General features: G+C 41.9%; 1 protein-coding gene across 1 annotated transcript in view; it reads left to right on the forward strand.

Annotated features, from left to right (window-relative positions):
- LOC110500279 (copine-8) overlaps positions 1–17,045 on the forward strand; it is a 117,704-nt gene that overhangs the window by 86,465 nt on the left and 14,194 nt on the right. Inside the window, exons 10-13 of the mRNA XM_036957690.2 lie at positions 483–524; positions 2,588–2,663; positions 8,899–8,952; positions 9,082–9,143. Coding sequence (XP_036813585.1) covers positions 483–524; positions 2,588–2,663; positions 8,899–8,952; positions 9,082–9,143 — 234 coding nt within the window. The remainder of the gene's footprint in view (positions 1–482; positions 525–2,587; positions 2,664–8,898; positions 8,953–9,081; positions 9,144–17,045) is intronic.

Consider the following 17,045-nt stretch of genomic DNA (forward strand, 5'->3'; position numbering starts at 1 on the left):
TTCGGGAAACTCATTAATAACCTGTGACCTCTCACCCGGTGGTAATCTATAACTAATGATTACCTTTTCATCTAAGCATCTGTTCGTTCTTTTCTTTTTTTCTCATCTGAAAAGAGAGGTGAAATTGAGACAGGTGAAATTGGTGCTGGGTGGAAATACGCATAGCCACAGTGAACTACTCATCTCTTGGCTCTGGTGAAGGAAAATGGCCACTTGTCAGGGGAAAACGATTCTTCAGTTTGAGAGGATTGGATGATGGTAGAAGAGCACTGCTTTTCTCTCTCTAACGTTCTGTATTTTGGAAACTAATATAGACATGATATAGATTACTATAAACGATCCTCCTTCAGAATAGTATGCATTTGAACTTAAAACTTGTTTGGTGGGAATGTACAATGCCATGATCATAGATTCTGCTGAGAATTGTCCTGTTAAACTAAATAAATCTGTTTCTAATATATATATTTTTTTCACCCTACTAGAACGATCAAGATAGAATGCTACGACTGGGAAAGAGATGGAAGGTAATTTAATTTGAGTCTTAATTGAAAAGCACCTTCATTGGCATGATGTAATCCACTGTGTTATCTAAATTAGGATACTTGAACTAATCCTAATCTATATTTCTAGAAGGTAAGGAAGCTGGAGGGGATGCTGCTTCATTCAACACACATTGACATGTTGTTGTTGAAGTGGGGGAATTGGCTCATTTAAATATAGAGGCGGGGCCAAGGGCGGGGCAGCAGTAGAAGAAACACCAGTTTGATTTGAGTGTCATCATTTCATATTATGGGTTATGGGGACAAGGTTATTGCACTGGGGTGTTGCGTTACGGTATGCTCTCACTCCCTCTGTCTCGTTGCCTCTTTATACCCGTCAGCGTTATGTCAGGTGTTACCAGACCTCTCTTTGCTTGCAGGTAGAGGGGTTACACTTTGTTTCCGAATTCATTTTATTTTAAGGAAGTGCATTGAACATACAGTGCCATGAAAATGTATTTTTTTGATTTTCTCTACTTTTGCATATGTTTGACACGGAATGTTACAGGGTCTTCAACCAAAATCGAATATTAGACGACGGGAACCTGAGCGAACAAATAACACAACAATTACATACTTATTTCATTTATTTAACAGACACAGTTGTACAGCAGCCAATGTCCCTTGTGTGAAAAAGTAATTGCCCCCTTACACCTGTTAGATTCTACGTTTGAGTAAATCAATCACGGACACCGAAGAAGCTTAACCACGTCTCCTCCTTATCTCTAAACATTGCATCGTTATTGCTGAGCAGGGAGCTAAGTGATATGATCCTTCAATGGGGTCCCCCCCCGTATCAGTACTGCCACATGCGATCGTGTTCCCTGCACTCCGCCCCTCCCAAGCTTCATTGTGGCACCCCTCATGTCCCTTTTGTAACAATGTTCAACGTTTACCCCAGAATCCAACACACTTAACTGGTTGTGTCACCTTTCAGCTGCTTGTTGATCAGTCGTCGTGGAGGATTTTGTCATCCAGAAAAGTTACTTTTGAATCATTTGTCCGTAGAACATTCTTCCAAGAGTCTTGCTGATCCTCCAGGTGCTTTTTGGCAAACTTGAGTCAACTTTTTGGACGACACGGATCCCATTATGCCTGGCGAAAACCAAACGCTGCATTTCACTGTAAGAACCTCTTACCAATGGTCTAGCATGGTGGTGGTGGTGTGATGGTTTGGGGATTCTTTGCTGCCTCAGGACCTGGACGACTTTCCTTAATAGAAGGAACCATGTATTCTGCTCTGTATCAGAGAATTCTACAGGAGAATGTCGGCCCATCTGTCTGTGAGCTGAAGCGCAGCTCGGTCATGCAGCAAGACAATGATTCAAAACACACAATCAAGTCTACATGAAAATGGCTAAAAAAACAACCTATTTTTAAGTTTTGGAATGGCCTAGTCAAAGTCCAGACCTAATCCCAATTGAGATGTTGTGACAGGACTTGAAACGAGCAGTTCATGCTTGAAAACCCACATATGTCGCTGAGTTAAATTTGTTCTGCATGCAAGAGTGGGCCAAAATTCCTCCACAGCAATGTGAGAAACTGATCAACAACTACAGGAAGCATTTGGTTGCAATCACTGCATCTAAAGGTGGCACAATCAGTTATTGAGGGCAATTACTCTTTCACACAGGGGAATTGAGTGTTGCGTAGCTTTGTTTATTGTAAACTCAGGTTCCCTTTATCTAATATAAGGTTTTCGTTGAAGATCTGATAACATTCAGTATCAAAAATAGAGAAAATCAGAAAGGGGGCAACTACTTTTTCCCACCCTCAAGTGGCTGCATGAAAAACACAAGTGAAATCTCTACTTAATCACTCTCAAATAATTAATAAATGTCTATCTATCTCACTCTATCTTGCTTTAACATTTCATGAATAATAACTTATCTCAACTGATCTCATTCCGTCCACTAGACTATTATAATACTTTGCAATACACTTAGGCACGTCGATCAGGCTTCTGCCACTAACAGTGGTGCTTTGTGGGTTGTGTATTTGAAATACTATGATTTTCCTCATGATTGTTTTGTGCGTTGTGTCCTTAGCCATGACTTCATAGGAGAGTTCACTACCAGCTACAGAGAGCTATCCAGAGGCCAGTCCCAGTTCAATGTGTATGAGGTAAGTGTGTGTGTGTGTGTGTGTGTGTGTGTGTGTGTGTGTGTGTGTGTGTGTGTGTGTGTGTGTGTGTGTACTTGGTGGAATGCAATATTATGTACAGTGCCTTGCGAAAGTATTCGGCCCCCTTGAACTTTGCGACCTTTTGCCACATTTCAGGCTTCAAACATAAAGATATAAAACTGTATTTTTTTGTGAAGAATCAACAACAAGTGGGACACAATCATGAAGTGGAACGACATTTATTGGATATTTCAAACTTTTTTAACAAATCAAAAACTGAAATATTGGGCGTGCAAAATTATTCAGACCCTTTACTTTCAGTGCAGCAAACTCTCTCCAGAAGTTCAGTGAGGATCTCTGAATGATCCAATGTTGACCTAAATGACTAATGATGATAAATACAATCCACCTGTGTGTAATCAAGTCTCCGTATAAATGCACCTGCACTGTGATAGTCTCAGAGGTCCGTTAAAAGCGCAGAGAGCATCATGAAGAACAAGGAACACACCAGGCAGGTCCGAGATACTGTTGTGAAGAAGTTTAAAGCCGGATTTGGATACAAAAAGATTTCCCAAGCTTTAAACATCCCAAGGAGCACTGTGCAAGCGATAATATTGAAATGGAAGGAGTATCAGACCACTGCAAATCTACCAAGACCTGGCCGTCCCTCTAAACTTTCAGCTCATACAAGGAGAAGACTGATCAGAGATGCAGCCAAGAGGCCCATGATCACTCTGGATGAACTGCAGAGATCTACAGCTGAGGTGGGAGACTCTGTCCATAGGACAACAATCAGTCGTATATTGCACAAATCTGGCCTTTATGGAAGAGTGGCAAGAAGAAAGCCATTTCTTAAAGATATCCATAAAAAGTGTTGTTTAAAGTTTGCCACAAGCCACCTGGGAGACACACCAAACATGTGGAAGAAGGTGCTCTGGTCAGATGAAACCAAAATTGAACTTTTTGGCAAAAATGCAAAACGTTATGTTTGGCGTAAAAGCAACACAGCTGAACACACCATCCCCACTGTCAAACATGGTGGTGGCAGCATCATGGTTTGGGCCTGCTTTTCTTCAGCAGGGACAGGGAAGATGGTTAAAATTGATGGGAAGATGGATGGAGCCAAATACAGGACCATTCTGGAAGAAAACCTGATGGAGTCTGCAAAAGACCTGAGACTGGGACGGAGATTTGTCTTCCAACAAGACAATGATCCAAAACATAAAGCAAAATCTACAATGGAATGGTTCAAAAATAAACATATCCAGGTGTTAGAATGGCCAAGTCAAAGTCCAGATCTGAATCCAATCGAGAATCTGTGGAAAGAACTGAAAACTGCTGTTCACAAATGCTCTCCATCCAACCTCACTGAGCTCGAGCTGTTTTGCAAGGAGGAATGGGAAAAAAAATCAGTCTCTCGATGTGCAAAAATGATAGAGACATACCCCAAGCGACTTACATCTGTAATCGCAGCAAAAGGTGGCACTACAAAGTATTAACTTAAGGGGGCTGAATAATTTTGCACGCCCAATTTTTCAGTTTTTGATTTGTTTAAAAAGTTTGAAATATCCAATAAATGTCGTTCCACTTCATGATTGTTTCCCACTTGTTGTTGATTCTTCACAAAAAAATACAGTTTTATATCTTTATGTTTGAAGCCTGAAATGTGGCAAAAGGTCGCAAAGTTCAAGGGGGCCGAATACTTTCGCAAGGCACTGTATCTGTATACTTTTAATGTCACTCACCCACACAGAAGCACATTTAGTAAATCTCCTCTGGAGCGATTCTTCATGGCATTTCTCCTGAATTTTCGTTCACGGAGTTTGATGTAAAGTGAGGGAGTTTTGATGGATGGCCAGCCTCCACACTCCATCTCTTAAGATAGAACTGAACAGTTGTTCATTAAAAACAATATTCTGAGTGGGAAGCACACAGGGGGACCCTTATTTTAAGCAGCTGGTGTTTGTCTAGTGAGAGAAAGAAGACACACAGCCACACCGTGATTGTGTGCTGTCATCCAAGATTCTGGCACTGGGACATGACAATCTATCATCATTTCCCAAGTCACAGCTCTTGGCTTCCACCCATATTCTCTGGTTCGTTTTTTTCCTCCACAGTAAATTGTACTATTTAGGAGAGGAGGTTCTACATCACTACTGTGTGTGTGTGTGTGTGTCTGTGTGTGTGTGTGTGCCTTCCCTTAACCATCCGTCCATTTGTTAACAGTAAGCACCCAATGCCCAGCATCAAATCAAATGTATTTGTCATATACAAATTATTAGCAGATGTTAATGCGAGTGTAGCAAAATGCTTGTGCTTCTAGTTCCGACCATGCAGTAATATCTGACAAGTAATCTAACCGAACAATTTCACAACAACTACCTTATATACAGTGCCTTGTGAAAGTATTCGGCCCCCTTGAACTTTGCGACCTTATGCCACATTTCAGGCTTCAAACATAAAGATATAAAACTGTATTCAATCATGAAGTGGAACGACATTTATTGGATATTTCAAACTTTTTTTAACAAATCAAAAACTGAAAAATTGGGCAAAATTATTCAGCCCCCTTAAGTTAATACTTTGTAGCGCCACCTTTTGCTGCGATTACAGCTGTAAGTCGCTTGGGGTATGTCTCTATCAGTTTTGCACATCGAGAGACTGAAATGTTTTCCCATTCCTCCTTGCAAAACAGCTCGAGCTCAGTGAGGTTGGATGGAGAGCATTTGTGAACAGAGGTTTTCAGTTCTTTCCACAGATTCTCGATTGGATTCAGGTCTGGACTTTGACTTGGCCATTCTAACACCTGGATATGTTTATTTTTGAACCATTCCATTGTAGATTTTGCTTTATGTTTTGGATCATTGTCTTGTTGGAAGACAAATCTCCGTCCCAGTCTCAGGTCTTTTGCAGACTCCATCAGGTTTTCTTCCAGAATGGTCCTGTATTTGGCTCCATCCATCTTCCCATCAATTTTAACCATCTTCCCTGTCCCTGCTGAAGAAAAGCAGGCCCAAATCATGTTGCTGCATGTTTGACAGTGGGGATGGTGTGTTCAGGGTGATGAGCTGTGTTGCTTTTACGCCAAACATAACGTTTTGCATTGTTGCCAAAAAGTTCAATTTTGGTTTCATCTGACCAGAGCACCTTCTTCCACATGTTTGGTGTGTCTCCCAGGTGGCTTGTGGCAAACTTTAAACAACACTTTTTATGGATATCTTTAAGAAATGGCTTTCTTCTTGCCACTCTTCCATAAAGGCCAGATTTGTGCAATATACGACTGATTGTTGTCCTATGGACAGAGTCTCCCACCTCAGCTGTAGATCTCTGCAGTTCATCCAGAGTGATCATGGGCCTCTTGGCTGCATCTCTGATCAGTCTTCTCCTTGTATGAGCTGAAAGTTTAGAGGGACGGCCAGGTCTTGGTAGATTTGCAGTGGTCTGATACTCCTTCCATTTCAATATTATCGCTTGCACAGTGCTCCTTGGGATGTTTAAAGCTTGGGAAATATTTTTGTATCCAAATCCGGCTTTAAACTTCTTCACAACAGTATCTCGGACCTGCCTGGTGTGTTCCTTGTTCTTAATGATGCTCTCTGCGCTTTTAACGGACCTCTGAGACTATCACAGTGCAGGTGCATTTATACGGAGACTTGATTACACACAGGTGGATTGTATTTATCATCATTAGTCATTTAGGTCAACATTGGATCATTCAGAGATCCTCACTGAACTTCTGGAGAGAGTATGCTGCACTGAAAGTAAAGGGGCTGAATAATTTTGCACGCCCAATTTTTCAGTTTTTGATTTGTTAAAAAAGTTTGAAATATCCAATAAATGTCGTTCCACTTCATGATTGTGTCCCACTTGTTGTTGATTCTTCACAAAAAAATACAGTTTTATATCTTTATGTTTGAAGCCTGAAATGTGGCAAAAGGTCGCAAAGTTCAAGGGGGCCAAATACTTTCGCAAGGCACTGTACACAAGTGTAAAGTGTACGAATATGTACATAAAAATATATGAATGAGTGATACCCGAATGGCATTGGCGGTATAGAGTACAGTATATAGATATGAGATGAGTGATGTAGGGTATGAAAACATTATATAAAGTGGCATTGTTAAAAGTGGCTAGTGATACATTTAATTACATCAAGATGGCAAGATGCAGTAGATGGTATAGTGTACAGTATATACATATGAGATGAGTAATGTAGGATATGTAAGCATTATATAAAGTGGGTAGTGATAAATTGATTGCATCCATTTTTCCATTATTAAAGTGGCTAGAGTTGAGTCCCCACCCTGTGCAACTGGGTACTGGACTTCCCGAGGGGCCGCCCCCAGGTGGTGAGTGTAGGTAACAACATCTCCACCCTGCTGATCCTCAACACTGGGGCACCACGAGTGCGTTCTGAGCCCTCTCCTGTACTCCCTGTTCACCCACGACTGCGTGGCCATGCACGCCTCCAACTCAATCATCAAGTTTGCAGACGACACTACAGTGGTAGGCTTGATTACCAACAACGAAGAGACTGCCTACAGGGAGGAGCTGAGGGCCCTCGGAGTGTGGTGTCAGGAAAATAACCTCACACTCAACAAAACAAAGGAGATGATTGTGGACTTCAGGAAACAGCAGAGGGAGCACCCCTCTATCCACATCGATGGGACAGTAGTGGAGAGGGTAGTATGTTTTAAGTTCCTCGGCGTACACATCACGGACAAACTGAATTGGTCCACCCACACAGACAGCGTGGTGAAGAAGGCGCAGCAGCGCCTCTTCAACCTCAGGAGGCTGAAGAAATTTGGCTTGTCACCAAAAGCACTCACAAACTTCTACAGATGCACAATCGAGAGCATCCTGTCGGGCTGTATCACCGCCTGGTATGGCAACTGCTCCGCCCACAACCGTAAGGCTCTCCAGAGGGTAGTGAGGTCTGCACAACGCATCACCGGGGGCAAACTACCTGCCCTCCAGGACACCTACACCACCCGATGTCACAGGAAGGCCATAAAGATCATCAAGGACAACAACCACCCAAGCCACTGCCTGTTCACCCCGCTATCATCCAGAAGGCGAGGTCAGTACAGGTGCATCAAAGCTGGGACCGAGAGACTGAAAAACAGCTTCTATCTCAAGGCCATCAGACTGTTAAATGTTTTACTCACGTTGGCTACACTGAAGGAGAGCCTGCAGGTTTTGGTATCGGGCCGTGTCAGTGACACTGTATTGTCCTCAAAGCGAGAAAAAAAGTTGTTTAGTCTGTCTGGGAGCAAGACATCGTGGTCCGCGACGCGGCTGGTTTTTCTTTTGTAGTCCGTGATTGACTGTAGACCCTGCCACATACCTCTCGTGTCTGAGCCGTTGAATTGCGACTCCACTTTGTCTCTATACTGACGCCTAGCTAGCTTTGTTTCTGTCTGGGCGATGCGTGAAGAAACCAGGTGGCTGTACCGACTCCGATAGCGTGTCTCGAGTGAGCCATGTTTCCGTGAAACAAAGAACGTTACAGTCTCTGATGTCTCTCAGGAATGCTACCCTTGCATGGGGCCCGATATCTGTTGTACACATTGCCCCTTCACACAAACAAACACAAACACTGCTTATGGTTGTCCATCGTGACCGATGATCACCATCTTCTCTTTTACTTGTGAAATTCGCCGCTTGTGAGCAGCTCCCGTCTCCCTGGTCTTCTCTGTCTATCTGTTGACTTGATGTGACATCTACTCTTGCCAGAGCAGTTACTGAACACAACACAAGGGAAACCAACTGTTACTGTGTCTATGTTATGTGTGCGTGCGTGCTAGTGTGTGCATGTATATTTTTTTTATTATAAATATATATATATATATATATATATATATATATATATATATATATATATATATATATATATATATATATATATATATACTTTATTTTACAAGCCAGATGCAATAAAACAGCTAGCCTCACCTTCAAAGGCAAATGGGCCCTTCCTTACTTATTCCCTCCAATCTCCACCAAGGATGCAGAGGGTTAGAAATCCAGTGTAAATTGGTTGCGTCCCAAATAACACCCTCTTCCCTTATAGTGCACACTATGGGCCCAGGTCAAAAGTAGTGCTACTAAGGCCACGGTTTAATTTAACACCTTAAAGCTCAGATTAAGAGAGAGAGAGAGAGACAGAGAGACAGACAGACAGACAGACAGACAGACAGACCATGTTTGAATGAGGCTGCTGTTCTCTCCACAGGTTATAAATCCGAAGAAGAAAGGAAAAAAGAAAAAATACCTAAACTCTGGAACGGTAAGCCACAATGAGCACTGTCCATCCGTTCTTTTTATCTTGTTTATGTTGATTTGAGCTTGGTTTAGTCATTGTCTTTATTGTAAAGCCTGTTCCATCCTGCCATCCTTGTATCTGTATTGTCTCCAGGTAACTCTGCTCTCATTCCTGGTGGATATAGAAGTCACCTTCCTCGACTACATCAAGGGAGGGTGAGTGACACTGCATTCTCTCTCTACAGTGTGAATGCAGAGACGGTGTGAAATAACCTCTCACTCCTGCATTCCCTTGTTTATTCATATAGAAAAGAAAGACAGAGAAGTCGAGAGAAAAGGGAGAGATTGACAGGTATGCAGATGTGAAGTCCGGTGGAGGGGGACGTGAGGAGAGTGAACTGTATGTGTGTTCATTCCGGCCCTCTAGTCCATGGCTGAATGGGTGATGGTGGCTGAGTGTGTGCAGTGGTGCGTAGCAGAACGCTCGCCCACACACACTTTCTGACTTTCATAAGACTCACAGGGAAGGCTAGTCAGGCTTGCACTCCAGAGCATGGGTCGAACGGTTAAACAAGGAAGAGAGGGAAAGGTTTAGAGAGACCGATATGGAGAGAGTCAGAAAATCAGAGAGACAGAAAGAGAGGGAGAGAACGTGAGAGAGGTCTGTGGCGAAATGAGAGACACAGAATGGCCATTTTGAAAGAGGCACTCCAGTCCTCTAATGGCCTGTTCTTGACAACACTTCTCATCTAAAGGTCATGGATCATGTGTAGTATTGTACAACAAGGATAGGTAGGGTAGCAGACTAACGTGTGGTGCATTGAGCCTTACACTGTCAGAGCTCTCTCAGCATTTCGATGAGCATTTACATTGTCAATGGCAGTCAGAGGAGGAGCGGGGAGCTTTTTTCAATAAGGCACAACATCTCATTGATATGGAGCTCTTTCCTCTCGGCATGTAGTCAGTCCTATACAGTCTGACATGTAGGAAGTTGGTCCTGTTTTGAGCTGTCGCCTGAGGGTGAGCTGAGGGGTAATCATCACTGACACTGACCCTCCTTGTGTAGTTCAGGAAGTGTAGTCATGTGCTGTATGTGAATCTACCCTCAGGTTACTGTTGTGAATGTGTTCTCAGTCAACATCAATTTTAAAATACATGTTAATGAATATATAAATAACTAGGGCCGGGACAATACCAGTGTCGCAATACTTGTTAGTGTGGTGGCAAGGAAGCAAAATATGAAGCAAATCTGACTTCTTTAGGAAAAACGGCCCTAATGTTGGAAACAAACATTATTATGTTGTCATCCAGAGTCACATTTATTTATTTTCCAACCTATAGCACACAATATTTGGCACACATGAGATTTTTAAAGGACCAAAGAGTTTGGTCTGCTTCGTGTAAAAAATGTTGCCATGGAAAAAGTATTGCAATACTGGTAAATTGTCCCGGCCCTATAAATAACAGTGAAAGTCTTCACAGCCCCAGTCAATGAGACAGCTGATGTATCTACATGTTTATAGAGGTGGATGTCTCTCCTCCCATCATATATGGGTAATACAGGACAAGCCAAAGGCTGAGGTCATTGACCGTTACATGTGAGATCTACATTTACTTCCTCTACCAATCAATAAGGTATCGGCAGAATACCAAAGAATATGTGGATAATAGATGGATATACTGAACAAAAATATAAATGCAACATGAAACAATTTCAAAGATTTTTCTGAGTTACAGTTCATATAAGGAAACCAACCAATTTAAGTAAATTCATTAAGCCCTAATCTATGGATTTCACATGACTGGGCCTGGGAGGGTATAGATCCACCCACTTGACAGCCAGGCTCACACACACACACAACACACCCACTGGGGTGTGAAGCCGGTTGGACGTACTGCCAAATTCTCTAAAACAACGTTGGAGGTGGCTTATGGTAGAGATTTCAGCTCATGAAACATGAGCACTTTACATGTTGTGTTTATATTTTGGTTCAGTGTAAGTGACTGATTTGGTCTTATGTAGCAAAATTTGAAATTGTGTTTTTTACATTCAATAAAAGTAGAGACTCAGAGCTAGAAAACGATATACCATGCACTACAATGGAGTGATTTGAAAGTTGATAAACCCCACTTCTGATTTGAAAGTTGATAAACGCCAATTTTGTGGAAATGACCCTTTTCTTTGTCTACACCCATTTAGCATAATTCACATCTTCTTAAGCCTTAGCCCCACCCATCTCTTTAAGGATTCACATGTGAGAACATGTGCTAAACAGAGATGGTAAGTTAGTGTCGTAAACAACCAAAGTGGTGAAAGTAGTAGCCTGCAATAAGGAAAAAGTCCAGGTAAAAATACACTTGATCTAGTCCTTGGCCTATATCCTTATCTGACTTTGGTACAGGTCGTGTTGTGGTAAACAAACACTATAAAAAAATAAAAGTTTGTCACATGCACATGATACAGAAGGTGTAAACGGTACATCTACAATGCATTTGGAAAGTATTCAGACCCCTTGACCTTTTCCACATTTTGTTACTTTACAGCCTTATTCTAAAATAGATTTTTTTAAACTATTTCCCTCATCAATCTACACGCAATACCCCATAATGACAAAGCAAAAATGCATTATTAGAAATGTTTGCAAATGTATATTTTTTAAATATTTGTATCACATTTACATAAGTATTCAGACCCTTTACTCAGTACTTTGTTGAAGCACCTTTGGCAGCGATTACAGACTTGAGTCTTTCTGGGTATGATGCTACAAGCTTGGCACACCTGTATTTGGGGAGTTTCGCCCATTCTTCTTTGCAGATCCTCTCAAGCGCTGTCAGGTTCAGTGGCGATTTTAGCATGTAAATCTTGGTGGGGCAAACTCCCCAATTTTTTTTATATGCATGCCAGCAAAGCCACTACACAACACTAAACAATACATTACTTGCACTATAATGACGACACGCGGTCCCCACAAACTGTTAGGGCCTACATAAAGATGTCCCAACAGCAGAGCTTTCTTTTCAGCACAATGGGGTGAATCCTTAGCTCCGCTACACCTGGCTATCAACGGAGCCTTGTCTGGCAGTTCTTTCAGCCTCGTTTACTGCCTTTTTTAAAAACAGCTGATATGACTGACTTGCTTAAACAAATGTGGTTTCTACTGTCAATTGAGATGTAGACACAATGGCATAAGGGAATCATGTGCGGATAAGAGCCATTCTGTAATTTCGATATTAATGAGTGAGCTACGGTGGACATAGTCAATATTACTGTGTTCAGTACTTTTGTAATGTACAGCGACAGAATGCAGAACATGGGCTGCTCTCACAGTATTTTCCCTGTACACCAAGTCAGAACCGTAGGATAAATAAAAGGGGCATATAAGCAGACAATGAAAACTCTTACAATATTATATGATGTTTCTCAAAAACAGGTTATAGGCTACACATGCACCACCATGTCAGAACAGTAACGTAGGCGAAATTAAGAGGTGAAAATAGACCAAATTATTTGGGTGAGGCACATGGGCTACTAACAGCTTACCACACAAAATGCAGTTGAAGTCAGAAGTTTACATACACTTAGGTTGGAGTCATTAACTTGTTTTTCAACCACTCCACAAATTTATTCTTAACCAACTGTACTTTTTGCATGTTGGTTAGGACATCTACTTAGTGCATGACACAAGTCATTTTTCCAACAATTGTTTACAGACAGATTATTTCACTTAGAATTCACTGTATCACAATTTCAGTGGGTCAGAAGTTTACATACACTAAGTTGACTGTGCCTTTAAACAGCTTGGAAAATTCCAGAAAAGTATGTCATGGTTTTAGAAGCTTCTGATAGGCTAATTGACATCACTTGAGTCAATTGGAGGTGTACCTGTGGATGTATTTCAAGGCCTACCTTCAAACTCAGTGCCTCTTTGCTTGACATCTTTGGAAAATCAGGGGAAAAAAGGGTAGACCTCCACAAGTCTGGTTCATCCTTGGGAGCAATTTCCAAACGCCTGAAGGTACCACGTTCATCTGTACAAACAATAGTACGCAAGTATAAACACCATGGGACCATGCAGCTGTCATACCGCTCAGGAAGGAGGCGCTTTCTGTCTCCTAGAGATGAACGTGCTTTTGGTGGGAAAAGTTCAACTCAATCCCAGAACAACAGCAAAGGACCTTGTGAAGATGCTGGAGGAAACAGGTACAAAAGTATCTATATCCACAGTAAAATGAGTCCTATATCGACATAACCTGAAGGGCCACTCAGCAAGGAAGAAGCCACTTCTCCAAAACCGCCATAAAAAAGCCAGACTACGGTTTGTAGCTGCGCATGGCAACAAAGATCGTACTTTTTGGAGAAATGTCCTCTGGTCTGATGAAACGAATATAGAACTGTTTGGCCATATTGACCATCGTTATGTTTGGAGGAAAAAAGGGGGAGGCTTTTGCAAGCCGAAGAACACCATCCCAACCGTGAAGGACGTGGGTGGCAGCATCATGTCGTGGGGGTGCTTTGTTGCGGGAGTGAGGGAATGGTGCACTTCACAAAATGGATAGCATCATGAGGATGGAAAATTGTGTGGATAAATTGAAGCAACATCTCAAAACATCAGTCAGGAAGTTGAAGCTTGGTCGCGAATGTGTCTTCCAAATGGACAATGACGCCAAGCATACTTCCAAAGTTGTGGCAAAATGGCTTAAGGACAACAAAGTCAAGGTATTGGTGTGGCCATCACAAAGCCGTGGGCAGACCTGAAAAAAAAACATTTGTGGGCAGAACTGAAAAAGCATGTGCGAGCAAGAAGGACTATAATCCTGACTGTTACACCAGCTCTGTCATGAGGAATGGGCCAAAATTCACCCAACTTATTGTGAGAAGCTTGTGGAAGGCTACCCAAAGCGTTTCACCCTTGTTCAACAATTTAAAGGCAATGCTACCAAATACTAATTGAGTGTATGTAAACTTCTGACCCACTGGGAATGTGATGAAAGAAATAAAAGCTGAAGTATATCCTTCTCTCTACTATTATTCTGACATTTCACATTCTTCAAATAAATGGTGATCCTAACTGACCTAAAACAGGGTATTTTTGAATGGATTAAATTGAGTTTAATTGTATTTGATTAAGGTGTATGTAAACTTCCGACTTCAACTGTACGTGTCTTTACTATAAAACCCATTAAAAAAACACACAGGAGGTCCCGTAAAAAAAAAAAAAAGTGCCTCCTCGAATGTTACAGTATAACTCGCACTCTGTAGGGCACTTTCAAGTGAATTTACTGCTCTATGCTAATATATGTTCTGAACACGCCACTGCAAAGCACCTCCTGGAGTTTGATAAACGGCATTGGTGCTATCACAAAATCTATTTCTCAGAGAAATTGTATTACTATAAAATAATAACCCTATAATTTTTTTTGCATAGAATTTATTTTATACAGTATTTTTTGCTCATCTTTATCAAGAGTGCCAGTAATTATGCACCTGACTGTATGTAACACAATGGCCGTTGTCCACAGTGATATGGAGGTGTGACCATCTCTGAATTGATCCTGTGGATGCATGTAATATGTGCTGTACACTGAGTGCAACAAAACGTTAAGAACACGTGCTCTTTCCAAGATGTAGACTGACCAGGTGAATCCAGGTGTGATCCCCTATTGATGTCACTTGTTATATCCACTTCAGTCAGTGTACTGTAGATGAAGGGGAGGAAATAGGTTAAAGAAGGATGATTAAACCTTGAGACAATTAAAACATGGATTATGTATGTGTGGCATTCAGAGGGTGAATGAGCAAGACAAAATATTGAAGTGCCATTCAACTGGGTATGGTAGTAGGTGCCAGGCGCACCGGTTTGTTTTAAGAACTGCAACGCTGCTGGGGTTTTCACACTCAACGGTTTCCCGTGTGTACCAAGAATGGTCCACCTCCCAAAGGACATCCAGCCATCTTGACACAACTGTGGGAGGTTCCTGTGGAACGCTTACAGCATCTTGTAGTCTATGGGGGAGGGGGGCAACTCAATATTAAGAAGGTGTTGTTAATGTTTGTACACTCTGTGTATATTGATGGGGTTTAATGTGTATGAGTGTGATGGAGGTTAACAGTGTAACTGGAGACAAGTGTGTAGGAGACAGGAGTTTACTTTTTTACTCTGCTTATGTAAAATGCATACACAAAACTAGGTCCTTCTGAATGTTGTAGAATAAAAAGCACTTTCCTAACTCCCAACATTGTATGTGTTTTTGACAGAGTGGGCCAAGGAGGGTAAGTGGTGTACCCTGACGTTTGTGTGACTAAATGAAGTGGAAAGCGATGTTTTTGCTGTTTTGAAGCCTAAATGGATGATAATGGACTATAGTGCTCATGTTTCATAATAACTGCTTCATGCTGAGCTCTTCTCACACACCCTTCTCATACCCCCTCGTGTCTCTTCATCTGTTTGGCTTGTTTGATAAGAAATAGCATGTTACTTTAGTAGGTATAATCTACACTGAACAAAAATATATAAACACAACATGTAAAGTGTTGGTCCCATGTTTCATGAGCTGAAATAAAGATCCCAGAAATGTTCCAAATCCCTGTTAGTGGGCATTTCTCCTTTGCCAAGATACTCATCGTTTGCTGATGTCAACGTTGTGAACAGAGTGCCCCATGGTGGCGGGGGAGTTATGGTATGGGCAGGCATAAGCTACGGGAAAATGAACATAATCGCTCTAGTGACTCCTTGTGGCGTTCTGGGTGTCTGCGGGCTGACTCCGGTCGCCAGTTGAACGGTGTTTCCTCCGACACATTGGTGCGGCTGGCTTCCGGGTTAAGCTGGGGGTTGTTAAGGAGTGCGGCTAGGTGGGTCATGTTTCAGAGAACGTTTGATTCCACCTTCGCCTCTCCCGAGCCTGTTAGTCAGTTGCAGTGATGAGACAAGATTGAAAAAAGAGGGTAAAATTCAAATTTCTGGAAGCTGAAAATGTCCCAGTTCTTCCATGGCCTGAATACTCACCAGATATGTCACCCATTGAGCATGTGTGGGATGCTCTGGATCGCCGTGAATGACAGCGTGTTCCAGTTCCCGGCAATATCCAGCAACTTTGCACAGCCATTGAAGAGGCGTGGGACAACATTCAACTCTATGCAAAGGAGATGTGTCGTGCTGCATTAGGCAAATGGTGGTCACACCAGATACTGACTGGTTTTCTGACCCATGCCCTCACCTTTTTTTAAGGCATTTGCCACCAACAGATGCATATCTGGATTCCCAGTCATGTGAAATCTATAGATTAGGTTGTTAATGAATTTATTTCAATTGACTGATTTCCTTATATGAACTGTAACTAAGTAAAATCTTTGAAATTGTAGCATTTATATATTTTTTCAGTATATAATCCCTTTTTATTTTCTTCTCTTCTATTCTTTGTTGTCTCTCCTCTCCACAGCATTTAGATTTTGATTGACACCTGTATGGAGATTCACTTCATTAGCCAAGAGCGTATTGAAGCCCTCATCCTGACAGGTTCTGAGTGAGAGCAGCCATTGTTAGTGACTCACTCCAATCTGCTAATTTTCATTAGCTCAGAAGTGAATGGGAAAGCACCACAACTATTAGCATTGGAATTAGCATAGAGAATGGATGGGTAGTGTGTTGTAAATCCCCTATCTCTTATCTGGCAGTACACAGCTGTTATGTGTGTGCATGTGTGCGTGGGATTGGGACCCTCATTCAGTGTTAATGTATCAACACCAGTTATTGTATTCAAAAGGATGAACACGGTACATTTGAAACAGAATTAATCCAACCTTCTGTTCTGCTTGTGCGGCTTTCAAGTTGTATTAAGCGCGCATCAATGTACCCTTAGTGGGTCCTGGTGTTACCTTATGTGGGCAGCATGTAAACAATCAGTCTTCTTCTTCTCCTCCTTCTATCCTCCTTTCCTTCTTCTCTAAACTTTCACAGTGCCCTCACCACTGCACAGTACCATGGTTTGTCATACATTGTCAGAGCCTTGTCCAGTTGAAGCACCCAGGGCTTTAACAATAACACTAGGAATGGATCACTCTCCGAGTCCCAGCTGTTCAATAGGCATTTCCCATCATATATCTCCCCTCCTTTCTCATTA

Source organism: Oncorhynchus mykiss, chromosome 21, assembly GCF_057628025.1.
Source record: "Oncorhynchus mykiss isolate SJ-2025 chromosome 21, ASM5762802v1, whole genome shotgun sequence".
Classification (NCBI taxonomy): domain Eukaryota; kingdom Metazoa; phylum Chordata; class Actinopteri; order Salmoniformes; family Salmonidae; genus Oncorhynchus; species Oncorhynchus mykiss.